The 23,200-nt window shown below is 42.2% G+C and overlaps 1 protein-coding gene and 1 long non-coding RNA gene across 2 annotated transcripts; both read right to left on the bottom strand.

Moving 5' to 3' along the window:
* Positions 1 to 4,626: 4,626 nt before the first annotated feature.
* LOC311050492 (uncharacterized protein) lies at positions 4,627 to 22,084 on the bottom strand (the record flags this gene model as incomplete). Its single annotated transcript, XM_084064574.1, has 7 exons — positions 4,627 to 4,792; positions 5,325 to 5,639; positions 7,930 to 8,131; positions 21,075 to 21,186; positions 21,282 to 21,406; positions 21,579 to 21,722; positions 22,048 to 22,084. The coding sequence occupies 7 exons, from the start codon at positions 22,082 to 22,084 to the stop codon at positions 4,627 to 4,629; spliced, it is 1,101 nt and encodes a 366-aa protein (XP_083920700.1).
* On the bottom strand, positions 8,381 to 9,299 carry LOC311049881. Its single transcript, XR_014601252.1, has 3 exons — positions 8,887 to 9,299; positions 8,572 to 8,696; positions 8,381 to 8,476 (listed from the first exon to the last, which is right to left on the bottom strand). It is a non-coding gene; the product is annotated as an uncharacterized lncRNA (long non-coding RNA).
* Positions 22,085 to 23,200: the final 1,116 nt, after the last annotated feature.

Here is a 23,200-nt window from a genome sequence, read left to right as displayed (position 1 = left end):
ACACACACACACACACACACACACACACACACACACACACACACACACACACATATATATATATATATATATATGAACAGAGTTTTGCATTCTCTAATCAAATGATGGAAACAAGTCCCCAGGACTTTTTTGTGTTATCCTTTTATCCTTTAATGTCTTACAGTACCACGTGCTGTTTACATTTCTGACTAATAAAGTATTCAATCAAAAAAAGCTGTAGAGGTTGCTGTTGAATTCTAGCATTATGAGATGAATAACAGACCTGAACCATATCATTGAGGTTTGTTACTGATCATGAAGAAATCAAAGCCTAACTCCCTCTTGCCAACATAGTATATGTGTTGATTACACTAGATGTCATATTTATGTACAATATTTATGACACCTGCGTGGTATTTGACTGGAGGCTTATTCTCATATTCATAAATCTTTTCCCAAGCTGCAGGCATGAAACGTCACACAGAACCTAAACTTGTCACTTGCCCTCTGAGGTCACAGAAGGCTAACAAATCAAGCAGATGTTTTATGATGGTAAGGTTGACATTTTAACTTTCTCTGAAACTAAACTTGATCATACGATAAAGGACTCTGAGATTCAAATTGAAAAATACAAACTCTTCAGAAATGATAGGAGCATTAATGGGAGAAATGGGGGTGGTGTATGCATGTATATACACAAAGACAATGACTGCATCCTTCGGGAAGACCTGAAAGATGCAGCCATTGAAGCAGTGTGGGTCGAGATCATTTTTAAACATGCTAAACCTGTGCTAGTCGGTACCATATACAGACCTCCTAACCAGACCGACTTCTATGATAGACTTGAGGAGTGTTTAGCTAAGGTGGACCATGCGGAGACGATACTTCTTGGCGACTTTAACACTGACATGCTCCGTAAGGAAGCGTCAGTGTTTGAGTCTTTCAGGGGATTTTGTAATCGGCACTCACTCAGCCCACAAGGCTGAGTGCTTCCTCTCAAACTACCATAGATCTCATTCTAACAACGGACAAGGACAAAATCCTCAATAGTGGTGTTACTACCTGTGGCATATCTGATCATAACATGATCTTTTGCACCAGAAAGAAACGTAAACCTAAGACCGGTTACCACAAATCAGTCACGATCAGAGACCTCAAAAACTACAAGAGTGAGGACTTAGATCACAGACTAGAGGAACAGGACTGGTCCGACGTTCTAAACAGCACACAGGTAGACGAGTCTTGGCTTGATTTCAAAACCAAATTCATTCAAATTTTGGACAGTGTGGCTCCCATGAAAACCATTAGGGTCAAAACCCGCTCGGTACCATGGATAAATTCGGACATCCTCACTACCATAAAAGTCAGAAACAAAAAGTGTTCTGAGCTTCATAAAGGTAGGATCAAACTCGTCAAATGCTTTAACAAAGGTCTCGAATCCCATGTAGCTAAACTCGAAAAAGAGAGAAACAAGCTAAGAAACAAGGTCAATGGCATGCTCCTGTTAGCAGAAAAAAGTTACCTCGATGACAAAATTGAGGAAAATCAAAGCAAACCACGTGAGCTTTGGAAGCTATTCAACAATCTACTTGGCTGCAGCAAGAAATTGAAAACCAGGTTTACAAACATAAACCTCATGGTTAATGGCTCTCTCACTACAACCAAACAGGAAGTGAGTAAAATCCTCAACATTTTCTTCACGACCGTAGCCTCAGATTTGGTTGAAAAACTACCCCCTTACTCTGGGAACTATGGTGGAGAGTATGTTGACTCATTTTACGAAAAACAGGGTGTACACAAAGATGATTTTAAACTCTCCCCTGTGACAACAGATGAGGTGTTTAAAAAATTGGGTGCACTCCAACAACACAGAGCCACTGGTCTCGACAACATCCCCGCCAAATTTCTAAAAGACTCAGCCGCCTCCATTGCTCCAATCATTACTCACATAATAAACCTCTCCATCATACAGGGACGGGTCCCTAACGACTTCAAAAAAGCAAGGGTGACCCCTCTGTACAAAAAAGGGAACCAATTAGACCCTGGCAACTATCGCCCTATTTCTATTCTAAGCTCCATCTCGAAAGTCATGGAAAAAATAGTCTATGAACAGATCGATAAGTACCTTGCCGAGAACAATCTAATTTACAAATTCCAATCTGGCTTCAGAACAAACCACTCCACTGACACAGGCCTTCTCTATTCGAACGACTCTATCAAACAAGATGTCGACAAGGGCAAATATTGCGGCATGGTCATGCTGGACCTCCAGAAGGCCTTTGACACCGTTAATCACCCAATTATGATGAATAAGCTCAAAGCAATAGGTTTTGATGATACGTCAGTAAACTGGATGAGATCCTACCTGGAAGGGAGGGAGCAAGTGGTGGAAGTAAACGGCACCCAGAAGTATACTAGGACCTTTACTGTTCCTTATATATGTGAATGACATGTCTTCAGCTTGCGACTGCAAACTGTTCCTGTTCGCAGATGACTCGGCTCTGCTGGTCTCGGACAGGGACAGGCTGCAGGTTGAGAAAATTCTCAGCACTGAACTCAACAAGATCTGCATCTGGCTCTCCGACAACAAACTTTCATTACACCTGGGTAAAACTGAATCCATCCTCTTTGGGTCCAGTCCTAACCTTAGCAAGGCTGAGAGTTTCACGATCAAAGTGGGTGATGATGTTATCACAAGAAAGGAGGAAATTACCTACCCGGGTTCTATCTTGGAGGCAACCCTCTCCGGTAACAAAAACGCCGAAAAAGTGATCAAAAAGGTCATCCAAACAATACGCTATTTGTGGAGGATTGATCGTCTAGTCTGAAAATTCTTGCAGGGGCCCTCATACAAGGTCATTATGATTATGCATGCACTTCATGGTATCACAACACCTCCAAGGCCTTAAAAACAAGGCTCCAAACATCCCAAAACAAACTTGTAAGGCTACTACTTGGCCTCAATCACAAAAACCCATCTAACCCCTGCTCATTTTGCTAGGATTGGATGGCTTAGGGTTGAGGACAGAGTACAGCAACTTGCTATGGGCCTGGTCTTCAAGATACGCCACAACATTGGGATCCCCCTGTATTTGTCAAAATACTTCCAAAATGTGAATCAAGTCCATGATCATAACACCAGAGGCAGCTCCACAAATCATGTTCAACCCAGATTTGGCTCAACAAAGGGAATGAACTCGTTCTCATTAGGGGTGTCACGATTCACTTACCTCACGATTCGATTCAAAATCGATTCCTAGGGTGCCGATTCGATTAAAATTGCGATTCTGCGATTAATTGATATTCGATTCGATTCTGCGATTTATTGCGATTTTCTAGGGTGCCGATTCGATTAAAATTGCGATTCTGCGATTTATTGCGATTTTCTAGGGTGCCGATTCGATTAAAATTGCGATTCTGCGATTAATTGATATTCGATTCTGCGATTTATTGCGATTTTATAAAAAAAAAAAAAAAAAAAAAAAAATTAAAACAAATTTAAAAAATCGATTTTAATATTTTGAATCGATTTTTAAAATCGTGGCATTAAGAATCGCGATTTATTCATGAATCGATTTTTTTTGACAGCCCTAGTTCTCATGCTATTCATCAAAAATGTGGAATGCCCTACCAAAAGGAGTAAAGGAGTGTAAAACCCTACTCACTTTCAAAACTGCCTTAAAGTTACACCTTCAGGAGGCTGCAATTGAAAAATGGCCCCTGTCCAAGTCCTAACCTACCCCACCCCCCTACCCCCCCCTCTCTCTTTCTTCTTTTGTACATATTTTTCACTCCTCATACCAGTAACCTGTAAACTGATTGTATGACATTCTATAGTAGCGTGTATATCTGTCTGTCTCTTATATGTCATCATGATTTGTGTGCGTGGGGAACTAATTTGAAACAAGTTCAGTGCTTTAATGAGTCTTCCAATTTAGTAGACCTCGTATTGTGAATTTGTACTTTCATGTACTGTTGTAAGTGTTGTTCTCATGTCTTACTAAATAAAGTACATCAATCAATGAATCAATGCTATGCAGAGCAGCAGAAGCTGCAATTTTACAAATTGAGGCTTCACCACATCGACAAAAGTTTTTCAAAAGTGTTATCTTCCAGGATTTTTTATTATTTTACTTTATGCATGTATTTGTTTGTTTATTTATTTACTTACAAACCATTATATTATAATGCTCTGCGTTGTTTAAAAAACACATTTTAAGATAGTTCAACTAGCCGATCTACATCGGCACGTTGTGAGCTTAGATTGGCTATTTAAACTATTTGAAAATATTTTTCAAAATAGTAAAAAATGGCAAAGAAGTTTAGGTATAATGGGCAAGGCGGCGCCCAACAAAGGGCCCAATGTATTCTTTGAGCAACAAGGCAGCGTTTGACACTTGAGTATAAATTGGCCTTTAGCCTACTGTACATATTACTGTGTTTTATGACATGAAAGGCAACTATTGTGCTCAGTGACATCGTTATGTTGTTTTATGTTAAAAAAAATAATCTTTTTAGCCTTCCTTTCTTTATTCATACCACATAGCCACACACAGCTCCAATGTCATCATCAAGTATGCTGACGACATGACGGTGAAAGGCCAGTTCGTCAACAATGATGATTCTGACCACAGAGTTGAGATCAGTTTACTGGCTCTCTGAGGCCAGGAGAACAGCCTCGCCCTCAGCATCAACAAGACCACGGAGCTGATGGTGGACTTCAGGAGGCCGAGGAGAGAGCATGCCCCTATCTTCATTGATGGAGATGCAGTGGAAAGAGTCAGTGAGTTCAAGTTCCTCCTTCGAGGAGGATCTCAAATGAAATGCACACACACCACGCATGTGAGGAAAAAGGCTCAGCAGTGACTATACTGGTTCTGTTGACTGAAGGCTGTTCTACAACAGCTCCAATGAAATCGTTCTGTCAGGCTGTGTCTCCGCCTGGTATGAGAACTGTACTGGCGTATGGAAAGCCCTACAGTGGGTGGTGTGGACAGCAGAGCGCACAGTGGAAGAGGAGCTTCCCTCTCTCCAGGAACTGTACAAGAAGTGGTGTCTACTCTGTGTGGAGTTTGCATGTTCTCCCCGTGTCTCTCAGGGTAGTTAAAACCCTCACAAAAACATTTAGAAATTCTGGTCGCTATACCGCCTCCCCCATGACAGCTGGGGTGCCTGATGGAGGGGAAGGGAATTGGTTGGGATAACGTGTTCCTTCCACGCACTACGTCCTACCGGGGAAACTCCCCCCTGTCAGGTGACAAGAAGGTCAGTTGGCTCTCATGCATTGAAGGAGCTCGGCCCTCGCCTCCCTAGGCTGGTGAGGGGAGTGTAGCGCCCAGGATTACCTAGTATGATACATCTTTGCCACGTTGTTGTCAACCCAAACACAATCCTTCTTGGAGTCCACCAGGCCGTGGACCGTGGGGCTCCACACAGCCTGGGTGTTGACAATGATCTTATAGTTGGGTTCATGGAACAGGTGTGCCAGGATGTTGATCCCAGTTACTCCCTCCCACTCTGGGCAGCATCCGGCTAGATGCTCATGAGGTTGAGAGGTGGGAGGAGGACGTGAGACAGTGTAAGGAAACACGTTGTTATGAAACTTGTAGCCGAAGTCTGCACCGTATTTCTGCTCTAGTAGTGGAAGGAGCTCTGTCCAGCTGGTGATACAAAAAGAAAAATATTTCAAGGAATGAATGTTACTCTCTACCTAAATGTTGGTCAGTGTAGAGTATCTGTTTGCAAACATGTTATATGAAGTGGGGTTTCTCCTGGCAATCCTATCTTGTTTTGTTAAAGCTACAAACTGGAACTTGTTTTGAATAAAATGTTACTTTCCTTCAGGAACAATAATGCCATATAGATTAGATGTAACTATTTATTGCAACAAATGGTATACAGTTATACTTGCCGTTAATGGCTCTGTTCATAAGATGCTCCATGAATTACCCAAGCAAAATGCTAAACTAAATCAGGGAATGAAATGCAGAAACCCCCCATGAGTATACAAGAGCATTGAATTTCAGTTTAACTTTAGAGCCATATTGCTCTATCCTATTATAATTCTAGTAAGCTCACGGTGGTGGTTGGTGGTGGTGGTTGGTGGTAGGGTGGACTCTTGATCAAACTGCGCATGCGTCGTTGCCAGGTTTCGTTGCCAGGTTTCGCGAGAGAAACAAGCAGCAAGATCTATGAAAACGAGGCCAAACCAAACGAACCCTATACCACCAACATTGGCCCTACAGCGCTTACAGTACGCCGACATGGCAACACCCAGACCCCGCCCACTCTCTGACTACGTCTACAATTCTTTCTGTGGAAAGTAAACACATGACCAGACGGCCCGGGCCGGGCGAGTAACATGCCTACGCCATTCTCCGTGCTGATATATATATATATATATATACGCCCGTGGGGAGGGGTGACCGCGGGCCGGGGGGGGGGGGACGCGCGGGGACGTGCGCGGCGGAGAAACCGCGCGACAGGACGTGCATTAACCCCAAATTTGCAACTGGGTAGCGTTAGCAATTAGCATGCTACGGCTAACAGCTACGTTAAACATCTTACCAACAACCTGTATGAACGTTCTTCCAGTCGTTCCTTCACAATAAAGGTTGCATCATCAACTCACAACGCGTCGCCATGCGTTGTGAAAATAGCTGATCTACAAGCTCACAACGCCTCGCGATGCGTTGTGAAAATAGGGAGATGGGGAGAGAGAGAGAGAGGGACGGAGAGAATACTCAAATACCTTGAGTAAAAATACTTCAGAGTACTCAACATGAGTACAAATACTTAAAAGTACTGAAAAGTTGAAAAAAAGAGTAAAAACACTTAAAGATTGATGAATACACTACACATACCTAAAAGTTGATAAGAACAGTAAAAATACTTAAAAATCTGTAAAAAAAACTTTAAAGCTAATAAAGTCATTAAAACACTTTCAAGAAAATACATTGAGTAACAATACTTAAGAGTACTTCAAATGAGTAAATACTACTACTACAAATACTCTTTTAGTACCGCCTCTTTTAGTACCGCCTCAATACCAGCTTCAATGCATTACTGAAATTACATTTATATGAAATACACAACACCCTCCTATAATATTAAAAAAACAGGCGAAGGGGTCCGCCATGTTCCACAGGGGTGCGCGGGGACCCCCAGGAAAATAAAAAAGAAATGTTGCATTTTTTTCTTTTTTCTTTTTCACTTTTGGATTTTTTTGTCCCACGCTTTTGGTACCCCAAAATAGGGGGGCGCCACGACGGGGCGCGCGCGGGGGAGAAACCGCGCGACAGGACGTGCATTAACCCCAACTTTGCAACTACTTTCGCCTGCGCCCTTCACCGGGTATGGTCTAGTGAGTCTAAACTAGAAAAGTGGGGATGGGCTGGGGTGGTGGAGGCATAGCTTCACCATCTTGAGTCAAGTGTGACACCATGTGGTTAAATGTGGTATTACTAGTCCGGACTGGTATTATGCTTTCCACCAAATTTCAACCTTATTTGTTGATTAAATGATTTCATGACATAACTAGAAACTGGAAGTAGTGATTCCGTTTACTCACATTAGATGGTGGAACAGGTCTCAAAGCACACTTTTATCTTTAATGCAAGTACAAGAAGAGTTGTCTATGGATATGACCTGGTAAGACATTTTCAGGAAGGTAATCACAGTGTACAACCCAAAGTTCTACCGAAGTTCAACATCACTTTAACTTTCTTAATCAGTCAAAACCGCAATAATTTGTTTCATTCTGTCTGTTGGCCAGTCGGTTTAATATTTCATATAGCCAAATTATGGACAACTAGACCATACCCGGTGAAGGGCGCAGGCGAAAGTAGTTGCAAAGTTGGGGTTAATGCACGTCCTGTCGCGCGGTTTCTCCCCCGCGCGCGCCCCGTCCGAATTAGTGTTTTTACATGGTACAAACACTCCACAATATACCTGTCCACTTGTTGAGGCAGTATGAGCTCATCTATGTCATGCAGGGCGATGTACTGTGTCTGGTACATGTATCTGTAGACACAATCATTCAGAGCAGGGATCTGGCCATAGTAATGCATCTGACCAGGACTGAGTTGAGGCAGCCAGCTAGCAGACATTTTCAAATGCCTGGACATAGACCAAGGAATCACTTCCACCAGACCTTAGAGGGAGACAGAGGGAAATAAAAAAATAGTGTAACTTATAATAGGACCCACACGCACAGGCACACGCACACACACACACACACACACACACACACACACACACGCACACACACACGCACACACGCACACACACGCACACGCACACACACGCACACGCACACGCACACGCACACGCACACGCACACGCACACGCACATGCACATGCACACAAACCCATCTTCTACCTGTATGTGTACTGTATAGTAGTCCAGAATCCTCTGTGTATCTGGGCTACAGCTGGTCTTATAGATGACCACTCTGGTCACCCCCAGTAGTCTAAACATCTCCATGCTCTGGACCAGCTGAAAGGTTCAACACACACTGTAAATGATTCACAAGGGTCACCTAAACGTTGACAATGCAGTTACTGAATATGTTGGGTGTTTAAGACCAGTACCTGCAGCACATTGATGAAATTAAACATGGTAGAGAGGCAGACGGTGAAATTATGAGGAAAAAATGCACTTCTCTTTTCCTGGTTCAACACCTCCAGAAACACTGGCTGCTGCTCTTCAATCGTGACTGAGAGGACAGACAAATATTTAAATAAAAAAATCCACTTTTGTCAATTGGCCACTTCTGCTGAGTGCTGACAGCTTAATCTTTAACGACCAATCATAATAATTCATGTTTAATACTGTTGTGTTTTCAACTGAATCAAGTGTTAACATGCGTCACAATGACAATTAATTAAGATATATGCCATTTGTACCGTCTTTGCCAGTAGAAGTCACAACGACGTGAGAGGGGGCCCCACAGCCCACAGGGAGGGGACACAGGATATCCAATGTTCCGTACTCAAAGCCAAAATGGTTTGAGTGAAAGCTACTGTCACCCACAGAAACGTGATACTGACCTAGCATGAATGAAAGAATGAATTAATGAATACATTTATTTGATGATTACAAATAACAACCTACAACACTGCACTGCAGTCGTTGCATACATTAGTATGTACATTGCCTACCAAAGGCACCCCCATACCTTCAAGGCCTGATCCAACTCAACAAGGCTTCCCGCTCACTTAGTTCAGCTAACACAGGAATGCGCTGCACGAGCCTTTCCTAAAAGGGTTAGCGTTAGGGTTTCCTAAAATACCCTGGACAACCCTCCACACGTCCTTGAATCTTCTCCCTCCTGGCTCCTAAAAGTGTGTAATGAACTCCCCCACCTTACCCCCTAGCACTTCACTCTCCCTGTACCCCTTCTTGGCACCTATTCTTTCAAATAATATGGTGATTGACCAAGATGTACTATGCAGACATGTCTTGGTCACTTGTTCTCATATTTGTTTGTTTTTCCCTACCACAAATGTCAAAAATGTGGCTGTGAAAAGTAAACATATGGGAATATGAATGTGAAAATGGAAAAAATGTATGTTGTGTATTTTGATGAATGTCTAAGAAAGAAGAAAATATGGGTTTATTGATATTTTGTGAACATGTGATAATATTGGTGAATACAGTAACTAAAACGCTTTAAAACAAAGAAAGAAAAATAAATAATGGATTGTTAATAAATGAGATGCACAAGGTAGAGAGAAAGAACAACACCAAAACTGACTCTGTCTCCAATGTTTCCCTGTTTGTTCAGGTGAACATATATATTGATCTCCTCCTGACCCCAGGAGGAGATCAAGTTCTACCACCAGTACACACCATGTGTGTGTGTGTGTGTGTGTGTGTGTGTGTGTGTGTGTGTGTGTGTGTGTGTGTGTGTGTGTGTATATATATATATATATATATATATATATATATATATATATATATATATATATATATATATATGTATATGTATATGTATGTATGCATATATAGTTATCTCATACAGTATATACGCAGATATACTATCATCGTAAAACATGTAGCACATTGCCATAGACATTATGGCACATTAGGAGTTAATAATGTACTGTATTTCACTTAAAATTCACTTATTTTGTATGTCTGTGGCAAAAAAAACATTTTAATGTTCAGTCGACTTTTTTGTGTTTATCCACGTTGATGTTTTTTTAAATGGTTGTACTGTACACTTAAACAATAATAAAAACAATTAATTAAAAGATCTATAGAAAATTAAAAAAATAAATTCAATCTCTGCCCGTTGTGACCTAACCCGACGAGATGGGGTTGGTTTGGTCTTTATTTCTCACACTATTCCACAGGCTTACGTTTGGTTCAAGTTTTAAATGAAGGCTATACATTTATAGTTCCAAGCTGTTTTATTAAATACAAACATTTGGAAACAGGTAGAATGACCCATGTTCTTGACAAAGAGCTGCCGCTGTCAATTTGAGAAACCTAGCTGTTTAGAAAAATGTTGGCGTGTAATCAGGTTCAGGCTTAAAAAAAGGTACCAAGACGTCTTAGTTCGACATCATTTTGACAGGCTTGGGCCTTGTCGAGCTCAACTTGTCAGGGACAATTAAAGCTCTACAGTACAGTACATGCCAGTGGGCATGGGGCACAATTTAGAATGACCACAAAAATGGAGAACGGGATCTGTTCATATCAAAAGTGGGGAAGAGTGGTGTGAAATAAAAAAACAATTATTTGCTAATAATAATGAACAGTAACATATCTTGCAAAATAATCAGTAATATAATTGTAGCTGATTGCACACAAATGTAAACAGATATAGCCTAGAGAGACACAGAATTCCTGCGATAGACTAAAGGCCTTTGCAGACAGGGTGCGATTTTCCGCATGGTAAAAACGGACAATATCATTTTTTAAATTAACACATTGTGGCGGTCCGCCCCCTGATTTTATTTTCACGTCACGTTCATTCACTAGTTCCACTCCCCATTCACAAAACTGGTCAGCCTATCACCTCCCTTCTGTCTCCGCACGCTCTCCACCCCGCTCCCTTTGAAGTGCAAACCAGGAACTCACCTCGCTGGCTCCGTCACTGTCTGTGTTTGTTTGTGTAGCGTCTGTGTCTCACAACTGAAGAGGCTGCGTCCATTCGGCTTTGTGTTGGCCTATGCTAAAGTGTTTTTAGCGTCCGTGCGTCGCGAGTACAGTCCGCGTCGGGAGGACCTCCGTTGGATCCGCGAAAACGAAACCAACAACAAACGACACAAACAAACAAAGTGGACGTCGGCGAGGCGACAACAACGGCGGATCAGGACCGGCCATTAATCCGGGATTCCACGCCACGGTACCAAAGGTAAAGGGGAGCCTGGTTGCTGGAGCTAAAGTGTTCTTTGGAGCCTATTAACAGGTGGAGCGCGGAGGTCGGGAGGAGTTTGGACGGGGGTTTAATTGTTTATTTTGGGCGTGAAACTGTTTTCTAAGCAGCATTTATTTTTGGATTTTTTGGATTAACTGAGCTATTAACTGTGGGTATTTTTGTGCGTGGAAGTGGAACTGAACTGAACTGAGTTGAACAAAATCCTACAAGGTACTTTTTGAAAATAACACTGCGTGTTATTTTCTTTAATGTGAATGGTATTGAAATTGAGTGTTGAATTGGGTCTTTTCCTCTTTGTGACGTTGTGGTGTGTAATCTAAGGGTTCATGTTGTACATGCAGGTTGCCTGACTGATATATATCCTTGTGGTTGGTTCGCTGTAAGGTATTCACTCTAAACAATTTGTCGGTTGAAAAGCCGGCTGGCACCCCAAGCAAATGTGAATTTAAAGAGTAAACCGCTGCAACATGGTTCTCAATGACCTCATGCACACCCTGTGCGGCAATGCGATGCGTTTTTTTTCCAATCGAACCCAGTTCGATTTGTGCGTCTTTTCGCATGCGGTAAAAACTGATTGACTAATCGCACCCTGTGTGCAAAGGCCTTAAATAAGTCTGGGTTCCCCAAGTACAGTGTCTACATGAGGACAGTCACATGCGAACGCTCCTTGCTACTCGGTATGGTCCAGTGGTATGAGTCCAGTCTGTCTGAGGACAGTGTTGACAGCAGGGATGAGATATGGGCTGTAGTTTAGCAGTCGGCCATCATACACCAGCTGGTCTGCTGTCAAATGGGTCAGCCATGGAGCTCTATAGAAGAGATGGAACATACTGTATGTAGCAACAAATCATAATAAAGTCTTTAACTTATTCTATACTGCTACCACTCATGCACTCTCCCTTGTGAGACACCATCAACCACGTCTGTCTGAACATTAAGGTCTTCTCAAAATTCACAATGTGGGAAGTACATTTATATACAGAACACACATGAAAACCCATCAAACCGTCTTCCTTACCTAGTATGATACAACTTTGCCACGTTGTTGTCGACCCAAACACAACCCTTCTTGGAGTCCAGCAGGCCGTGGACGGTGGGGGTCCACACAGCCCGGGGGTTGATGATGATCTTAAAGTTGTTGAAACTGGGAGGGGTGTGTGAAACAGGTGGTTCACGGAACAGGTGTGCCAGGATGTTGACCCCAGATACTCCCTGCCACTCTGGGCAGCATCCGGCAAGATGCTCATGAGGTTGGGAGGTGGGAGGAGGACGTGAGACAGTGGAAGGAAACACGTTGTTCTCAAACTTGTAGCCGAAGTCTTCACCGTGTTTCTGCTCAGTGGAAGGAGCTCTGAGTAGCTGGTGACGCAAGTTCTTATGTTAAGGGAATGGATGTTACTCTCTAACGGTTTGTCTGTGTACAAGTATTTGTCTGCAAACATGTTGTCTGAAGTGAGGCTCCTCCTGGCACTTCTCCAGTTGGTGAGAGAATTTGTTTTTTTAAGCTACAAACTGGTATTTATCTTAATGAATAGATGGAATACAGTTATACTTGCCGTTGATGGCTCCGTCCATAAGATGCTCCCTGAATTAGCCACGCAGTATGTTAAGCTAAATCAGGGAATGTAACGCAGAAACCCCCCATCTATCTATATACATTTGCAGCTTTTCGTGTGCGCGCACGGTCGGCTTTCCCACCCCCCGTGAGATCTTTTGATTGCTGTTTGCTGTGCTGTTATCCAACATTTACACCAACACTGGTTAGCTATCGAGGCCAGCTTCTGTGACGCCGTTCCGCTAGCTGAAACCACTAACTAGCTAATAACGTCGTATTTACTATCTTCTCTTTGCAGTCACTCGCGGTAATGTCCGTACTCCATTATAGCGACCCAAGTCGCGGTAATATTTTCGTTATTTTCATATCATCTACATCCCAAAGACAACAGGCAGTTGCCAGATTATGTGAGTGAAACAAGCGGCCAGGTCTCTGAAAACAAGCAGAGAGAGAGAGAGAGAGAGAGAGAGAGAGAGAGAGAGAGAGAGAGAGAGAGAGAGAGAGAGAGAGAGAGAGAGAGAGAGAGAGAGAGAGAGAGAGAGAGAGAGAGAGAGAGAGAGAGAGAGAGAGAGAGAGAGAGAGAGAGAGAGAGAGAGAGAGAGAGAGAGAGAGAGAGAGAGAGAGAGAGAGAGAGAGAGTGTTACTGGAGGCCTGAACATGCATGCAGAATTGATTGCCTTAACTAGAACAGTCTTCCTCAGAGCGCAGATCTCTGCCAATCTCCGCCAGGCCGGGTGTCTACCCTGGGCCCGGTCGCAAACTTTGGAAGGTAGTCATAGCCACTTTGAATGGGAAAAAAGCTTAACTTTTCAAACGTTGAAGAAGAATCTGAAAATTTCAATGGCCGGGTTTCCCAAACAAATTTAAAGCTCATGCGTAGCCTAGAAGCTGCGTGCAGCTGCGCAGTAGCAACCCCGCTGCGCCCTATCTTCGTTAGTATCAGCTGTGTGTACCCAACGTGCCGTCTAAACTGGCTTCTGGAGACAGCATTGCCGCAGGTTCTCAAGCGCACGGTGTTAACGTCTGTGCTAAAACTACACTCCGGAGGCAGCATGCACGTAAAGAGCTCCTGGACGTAAGCCTACGTCAACTACGTAGTGCTGTTCTACTATAGTTTAAACACCATTTGCATACATATATATATATATACAGAATTTAGCAAATATACAAAGATAAAGTCGCACCTTTATCTAAATTACCTTTATATGTATTGGACACTTACATTTGTTTAGGTACATTCTGTAACGTATTAAAATGCATTTTAAGGTGACATTTCAATGATCTTAAATGAACATGGCGGCCATTGTTCGCCGTTCAAAAAAATTCAGAGGACAGAGGGGGCGTCCCCCTGCATGATTGACAGCTTTTAGCACCAATGGGGGGAATTTACTTTAGGAAAGTTTAGGAATATATATATACTGTATATCTATATATCTATATATATATATATATATAGATACAGATATATATAGATATATAGATATATATATATATAACGGCGCGTAACGGGCGACGCCTCCCCAAAAAAACAGACATACATACAACAAACACACTGCGACATGCCGTGTTGATATAACTTGCAGATCTGTTATTTTGGGGCGAGCGGCTGTTAGGTAGCCCCCACACTCAAATTAGCGAGAAGTGGCGTGCAAAAGACCTAACTATCGGGCTCAGTCTTATTGGCATGACTGGTAACGCGTTGGGCTGGCGAGTGGGAACTTCGGGTTTGATCCCAACTCACTGCTTCCACTACATATGCATGAACCCGGCGTTGATAAATTATAGCATGATCCGATAAAAATGCTGTCGGTGACAGAGCCAATTGTCAGATGTCCTGAAGCAGTCCACTGTAAATACAACGTTTGAATAATATATTTATGCATTAAATTACATCTACAAGCTTATGAGGCGTTGTGAGCTTGTAGATCTGCTATTTTCAAAAGATTTTTTAACCATTCACAGCTGTCACTTTGTGAGAGGAACTGCACTTTCATCATAACGTTTAACTATAAAACTTCGAAATTAAGGAAACATATTTAGCTCAGCATCATTTATATAACTTTAGTTAACTTGGCATATGCTTAATATTTTTATTAGATGATCAGATCATCCGTGAGAGTACGATTTGTAAACTTCGGGTTCATGCATAGAGGACGAAGCACTGCAGCCGCTCGCCCTACCCAAAAGAACAGATCTGCAAGCTATCGACACGGCATGTCGCAGTGCGTTGACAGCTTGTATGTCTGTTTCTTTTTGGGGCACGTTACGCACCGGCCCGGCCGTAATATATATATATATATATATATATATATATATAAAAATGACGGCTGTGTGTGTGTGTGTGTGTGTGTGTGTGTGTATACAGTGGTTGTACCTTCAAAGTGTCAGGGGTGGTGCCTCTCTGGTGCCTCTGTGGTACCACCTACTTTTGTGGTACCACTTTTTTCTATGTGGTGCCACTAGATGGCGGTAGAGAGCAACTAATGGCCAGACACAGGCATGTTGTGTCTATTTGAGACAGGGCTGCTTCCAGTCAACAGATAGAAGCTGCAATTGAAGCTGAACTTGTTGAGAAGTGAAACAAATAATTGTATGGGTTATATTATCAAGATGTATTTTGGTAAATTGCACTCAGTGGGCTATTAAATATAACCCTCAGGAATGAAACATTAAAAAAGTAAAAGTACTAAAATGTTTTAAAGTGGCTATTTTCAAATGGTATAAAATAGGGCTAAAGTGGTTAATGTATATGTTTTATAATATAACAATTTATATCTGCAAAGTAACTAAAGTTTTCAAACAATTGTAGTGGAGTAAAAGTACAATATTTGCCCCTGCAGATGTAGTGGAGTGGAAGTAAAAGTACAGTAATACTCCAGTAAAGTAAAAAAACACCATAATTTTTCATAAGGTTCTAGGCGACCCAAGTGGGAATCGTACCCCAACCTCTAACTTTACAGATCCCTTTCATTAACCACTACACTATTGGTATAGTTGATGTGATAGCTGTATCAGATCACAAGACACTACACACAGAAGGGGCATCTCACTTCAGCTGAAACAGAGAAGTGTTACTTGAGTAAAAGTACAAAAGTATTGGCATCAAAATAGACTTAAAGTACCAAAAGTAAAAGTACTAAAATGTTTGAAAGTAGTCAATCTACAAGCTTGTAGATCGGCTATTTTCAAATGGTATAAAATAGGGCTAAAGTGGTTAATGTATATGTTTTATAATATAATCATTTATATCTACAAAGTAACTAAAGTTTTCAAACAATTGAAGTGGAGTAAAAGTACAATATTTGCCCCTGCAGGTGTAGTGGAGTAGAAGTAAAAGTAATAAAGTATTGGCATCAAAATATACTTAAAGTACCAAAAGTAAAAGTACTAAAATGTTTTGAAAGTAGAAAAAAAATGGATTGGAAGAGGGAGAGAGAGAGAGAGAGAGAGAGAGAGAGAGAGAGAGGGGGGGGGTTACATTATTTGAGGTAAGGGGGAAGGGATCTAGAAGTGAATTGATCTACCAAGCCAAAACAGGTTATGCTAATGCACACATCCTGCCAAGGAGTCTGTCTGGTCTCCCAAAAACATGTTCTTGACAGTGAAAATCATATACTGTATTTGAACAGAGCTGCAAGAACTGTTTCAAGTTAAAGTTATTGTTACTGTTATATTAGCCCTTTAAAGTTGTTTCAATGGTTACATTGAGTGAGGCCTGCAGTGTTTAAACTGGTACACAGGATTGCTTTGGTTTTTGGATTGGATGATTGCAAAAGAGATTGTTTCTTTATAACAAATATGTTTATTACAGTAAAGAATATTAGCCAAACCAACCACATTAAAACAGTGTGAATCGGAAACAACAGTTCCATAAAGTTATTTGCCTCCCAGCAGGAATTGAACTCTGATCTCACTCTTGGAAGTCAGTCTCACTAACCACTGCACTAGTGGTGCAGATGGTGTGTGTGTGTGTGTGTGTGTGTGTGTGTGTGTGTGTGTGTGTGTGTGTGTGTGTGTGTGTGTGTGTGTGTGTGTGTGTGTGTGTGTGTGTGTGTGTGTGTGTGTGTGTGTGTGTGTGTGTGTGTGTGTGTGTGTGTGTGTGTGTGTGTGTGTGTGTGTGTGTGTGTGTGTGTGTGTGTGTGTGTGTGTGTGTGTGTGTGTGTGTGTGTCTGTCTGTCTGTCTGTCTGTCTGTCTGTCTGTCTGTCTGTCTGTCTGTCTGTCTGTCTGTCTGTCTGTCTGTCTGTCTGTCTGTCTGTCTGTCTGTCTGTCTGTCTGTCTGTCTGTCTGTCTGTCTGTCTGTCTGTCTGTCTGTCTGTCTGTCTGTCTGTCTGTCTGTCTGTCTGTCTGTCTGTCTGTCTGTCTGTCTGTCTGTCTGTCTGTCTGTCTGTCTGTCTGTGACTATCGTTGTAGACAGACTATTGTCAACTATCTGAGATAATGATTTTCACTGTCAAGAACATGTTTTTGGGAGACCAGACAGACTCCTTGGCAGGATGTGTGCATTAGCATAACCTGTTTTGGCTTGGTAGATCAATTCACTTCTATATCCCTTCCCCCTCAAATAATGTAAAACCCCCCCTTCTCTCTCTCTCTCTCTCTCTCTCTCTCTCTCTCTCTCTCTCTCTCTCTTTCTCTCTCTCTCTCTTTCTTCCAATCCAATTTTTTTTCTACTTTCAAAACATTTTAGTACTTTTACTTTTGGTACTTTAAGTATATTTTGATGCCAATACTTTGCTACTTTTACTTCTACTCCACTACATCTGCAGGGGCAAATATTGTACTTTTACTCCACTACAATTGTTTGAAAACTTTAGTTACTTTGCAGATATAAATGATTATATTATAAAACATATACATTAACCACTTTAGCCCTATTTTATACCATTTGAAAATAGCCGATCTACAAGCTTGTAGATTGACTACTTTCAAACATTCTAGTACTTTTACTTTTGGTACTTTAAGTATATTTTGATGACAATACTTTTGTACTTTTACTCAAGTAACACTTCTCTGTTTCAGCTGAAGTGAGATGCCCCTTCTGTGTGTAGTGTCTCTTGATCTGATACAGCTATCACATCAACTATACCAATAGTGTAGTGGTTAATGAAAGGGATCTGTAAAGTTGGAGGTTGGGGTACGATTCCCACTTGGGTCGCCTAGAACCTTATGAAAAATGATGGTGTTTTTTACTTTACTGGAGTATTACTGTACTTTTACTTCCACTCCACTACATCTGCAGGGGCAAATATTGTACTTTTACTCCACTACAATTGTTTGAAAACTTTAGTTACTTTGCAGATATAAATTGTTATATTATAAAACATATACATTAACCACTTTAGCCCTATTTTATACCATTTGAAAATAGCCGATCTACAAGCTTGTAGATCGGTTACTTTGAAACATTTTGGTACTTTTACTTTTGGTACTTTAAGTATATTTTGATGCAAATACTTTTGTACTTTTACTCAAGTAACATTTTGAACACAGGCCTTTTGGTTGTAATAGAGTATTTTCATATTGTGGTATTGCTACTTTTACTTTAGTAAAATGTCTGTGCACTTCTTCCACCATGAAACACAGTTGTGTTTAAAGAAACAATTGCTTTTGAATTCATCCTAAGGACTATGCATTATTTTCTATGTTTACAAAAAATAAAAATAACAATCACTTTTAAATGCATTCACCCTTCCCCTGCTGCTAATAATGTAGTGTTCAAGGACTCACATGCGCCACATCGTGGGCGTTCAGCCACACTACACCTTAAAAAAAGGTGTCAAATGTGGCACCACCAAGTAATGGTGGTACCACAGTGGCACCACAGAGGCACTCAGATGGTATTACTGCCATTCTCAAGTGCTAACCACTGTATGTGTATATGTCTGTCTGTCTGTCTGTCTGTCTGTCTACATACATATATATGTACATGTACATATATATATATATATATATATATATATATATATATATATATATATATATATACGCACACGTGTGTGTGTCGGTCTTTTCATAGATCTATTTCGCTACGATGGGTGTTACAAGCGCACTCGAGGCTACGTCTCTCCCAGGAGTAGGCGGGGAGTAGGCTGCGTGGCAGAATGTAGTTTTAGCACACACGTAACTCTGTGCACTGGAGAACCTACGACTATGGTGTCTCGTGAAGCCAGTTTAGATGGCATGTTGCCAGGTTACAACCACCTGCTACTAATGAGGGAGCGTAGGTTTGCTGTGTAGGAGGCGCTTACGCAAACTGAGTAGGCTGCGCATGACCTGAAATCTACGTGGCTGCTGAGGGCATGACCTGAAATCTACGTGCCTGCTAACGCCTGTGACGACACACGTTAGACCCGTCGTAGGACCTGCGCAGCATCTCTACGAAGCTGTTTGGGAAACCCGGCCATTGACAATAAGGTTTAGGAGGTAAGGAGTTCCCAAAGCAGCTACGCCCAAATATGGAGTGTGTTGTCAATGTGTCATCATGGCATCAGGCACAAACAAATCACTCATCATATGGCCACAAAAGGGGCCATGCCCATTATTGGCATGTACTAATAACATCGGGGATCTCTATTTATGGCCATAAAACATGGACTGACAGATACAAAGATGTCAATATATGGACATATCGGTGGTGTAACGTAGGCGTGAGGGCCGTGTAGCGGCCCGAACCTCTAGTGAGTATACAAGAGCGGGGCCACAGCAAGACAATGAATTTCAGCTTAACTTTAGAGCCATGCAAGAAACTGATGGAAAAGTGGAGGCTGGGGTGGTGGAGGCAAAGCTTTGTGTCGTAGCAATGGAGTAGCAGATTCAGTATAGAGCATAGCAGTGGTGGCCATTTTGGGGTTCCACAGATATAAAGCCAATACAAATATTTATATTAACTTTCTATCTGTGGAACCACAAAATGGACACCGTGTGTGTGTGTGTGTGTGTGTGTGTGTGTGTGTGTGTGTGTGTGTGTGTGTGTGTGTGTGTGTGTGTGTGTGTGTGTGTGTGTGTGTGTGTGTGTGTGTGTGTGTGTGTGTGTGTGTGTGTGTGTGTGTGTGTTTGACAAGCAGCCAGGCGGGCGGGGGAAACTCTTTCTTATTAGCTTAGGGTGTTCCGAGAACATTTACAGTAAGGGCGTTTCGAGAACAGAGAGAGGGCATGTTATTTAAATGACGGTCGGTTTCAGACATGGTATTTATCAAAGTTCCGACCAAATGTACGCTAGGATTAGCTGTATATGATCCTTTGATAAATGTCACTTGGACGTTGGTGTAAGGGAAAATAAAAGGCAAAAAATAAGGGGGGCCAATATACCTGTCCACTTGTTGAGGCAGTATGAACTCATCTATGTCGTGCATGGCGATGTACTGTGTCTGGTCACCTGATTCGGATGCTATCAATGCATAGAATGGGAGATTATCACGTTCTATCAGACCATTGAATGGGCGAAGTAGGCGACCTACCGTCTACCCCGCGATTTGTCAGACCATTCAGTGGGCGTAATCAGGAGCTACTGACCTACCGACGGAGATGACTTAAATACTTTAGTTTCGGTTTTGGTTTTGGTTGTTTCGGTTTCGGACCATGACGGAGGCGCGCAGTCTCAGGCGAGGTGGAGCCCCGCGACGGGCCACCGAAGGAGCTAAGGCGACTGAGTTGCCGTCCGGAGCGGTGCGACCCTCGCCTGTGCCTACTCAGCGCCGTTCGAGTTATGTACCGATATGGACAGAATCGTAAATATTGTTGTGGGGACTGCTCCGCCTCCGTCGGTAGGTCAGTAGCTCCTGATTACGCCCAATGAATGGTCTGACAAATCGCGGGGTAGACGGTAGCTCGCCTACTTCGCCCATTCAATGGTCTGATAAAACGTGATAATCTCCCATTCAATGCATTGATAGCATTCGAAGCCGGTGGTCTGGTACATGTATCTGTAGACACAATCATTCAGAGCAGGGATCTGGCCATAGTAATGCATCTGACCAGAACTGAGTTTAGCATTCCAGCCAGCAGACACGTTCAGGTGACTGGACATAGACCAAGGAATCACCTCCACCAGACCTTGGAGGGAGACGGAGAGAAATAAATACATTGTGTAACTTAAAATAGAACAGGATCCCCCTGTCTTCACTGAATCAGGTTGAAAACACATGTTTACCTGTGTGCGTGTAGTAGTCCAGAATCCTCTGTGTATCTGGGCTACAGCTGGTCTTATAGATGACCACTCTGGTCACCCCCAGTAGTTTCAACATCTCCATGCTCTGGATCAGCTGAAAGGTTCACCACACACTGTAACTGACTCACAAGGGTCACCTGAACTTTGACAATGCAGTTACTGAATAAGTTGGGTGTTTAAGACCAGTACCTGCAGCACACTGGTGAAATTAAACATGGTAGAAATGCAGACGGTGAAATTGTGAGGAAAAAATGCACTTCTCTTCTCCTGGTTCAACACCTCCACAAACACTGGTTGCTGCTCTTCAACCGTGACTGAGAGGACAGACAAAAAAAAATCCACTTGCATCAATAGGCCGCTTTTGCTGACAGCTTAATATTTAAAGACCAATTCATAATATTTCATGTTTAATACTGTTGGGTTTTCAACTGAATCAAGTGTTAAAACATTGACAATTCATTTTGTTCACTTGAAGTACTTTTGTACCGTCTTTGCCAGTAGAAGTCACAGCGACGTGAGAGGGGGCCCCACAGCCCACAGGGAGGGGACACAGGATATCCAATGTTCCGTACTCAAAGCCGAAATGGTCCGAGTGAAAGCTGCTGTCACCCACAGAAATGTGATAATGACCTAATGAATGAATTAATGAATACATTTATTTGATGATTAAAAATAATAGCCTACAACACTGCACTGCAGTCATTGCATACATTAGTATGTAAGTTGCCTACCAAAGGCACCCCCATACCTTCAAGGCCTGATCTAACTCAACAATGCTTCCCGCTCACTTAGTTCAGCTAACACAGGAATGCTGCACAAGCCTTTCCTAAAAGGGTTAAAGTGATGGTTTGGAATAAACTCCCCCACCTTACCCCCAAGCACTTCACTCTCCCTGTACCCCTTCTTGTCACCTTTTCTTTCAATTGATGCTAGCAATTGACCAAGATGTGGATACTTGTCTTGTCAGACATGTCTTGGTCACTTGTTCTCATGTTTCAGCACGTTCTTTAGACAGATGCTAGGTTCATTGTTTACTGTACCTGGTATTCAAGTTTCTTTGAGACACTACACTGTTCTCTCTGTGCGCTTTATGTGATTATTTACCTTGTTTATTGACTATAGTGGTACATGAGACTTATGGTATATAGAGCTTTGCAAGATACCCAAAGTCGCTTTACAAAAACAACAAAAACCTAAAACAGTTAAAATCATAAAGGCACTGTATAGGGGAAGTGGATTGAATAGGCAAGGCAAGTCTGAAGTTTTTGGTTTTGAGGGCAGTGGGACAAGAGGGAGGGAGCAGCAATGGCAGCCTTTTCTATAAGGCCATTTTAAACATACATACTAACTCGATTTCTGGATTGTACGCTGATTATTCCATTCCCATTGTGTTTCTTGGCATGAGAGGATGCAACGATAGGCCACTGCTTCTGTGCGCTGTGCCATAGCAATGACACGGACCTGAGAGGATGAGGGAGACAGAAATGAAGACATTTCGCTCAGTGGTGTCCAATCATGTGCTTCCAAGCTTTCATCTCAGCCAAACATTAAACCAGCTGACTGCAGTCATTAGACTTGTTAGAGGTGATTTTTTGCCAAATCAGCTGAACGAAAACCTGCACACTTTTGGTGTTTAGAACATGATTGATCTTAGGAGGAGGACTGCATTTTCGTTCTTTTAATAAAAAAATTAAAAAAACGTTTATCTAGCCTGCTGACCTTTTGTGTTGATGTTCGGTGCTCCATGAATGCCGACAGTAGCAGTGTATGCGTCCCATTGACCACCACTAGGGGAACCTTTTCTGTTTGGTTCTGGGCCTGGACGGTACTTCTAGGAGGGCTGTACAGTAGGTCCAATGAGAACACGTCTGAGTTAATGTGTCTATTCATAGCGTGGCTGAAGGCCAAGCCATCTAAAACAAGCCTTTTCTGTACGTATGTCCACTCTAATGTTGACCAATCACAGCTCATGTTTCTACATGCATGATGAAAACAGAACCACCTATGATATCTTGACATATCAAGTTAGCAATTACCGTACATGCTCATTCCCAATTAGGTTCATTTTAAGCCTCCTATGACGTAAGGCTGCACACTTCATGCGTCGA

This window comes from Gymnoscopelus microlampas (genome assembly GCF_963454915.1).
Source record: "Gymnoscopelus microlampas genome assembly, chromosome: 8".
NCBI lineage: Eukaryota > Metazoa > Chordata > Actinopteri > Myctophiformes > Myctophidae > Gymnoscopelus > Gymnoscopelus microlampas.
The sequence above is the reverse complement of the archived record's forward strand: the minus strand, read 5'-3'. Positions and strand labels throughout refer to the sequence as shown.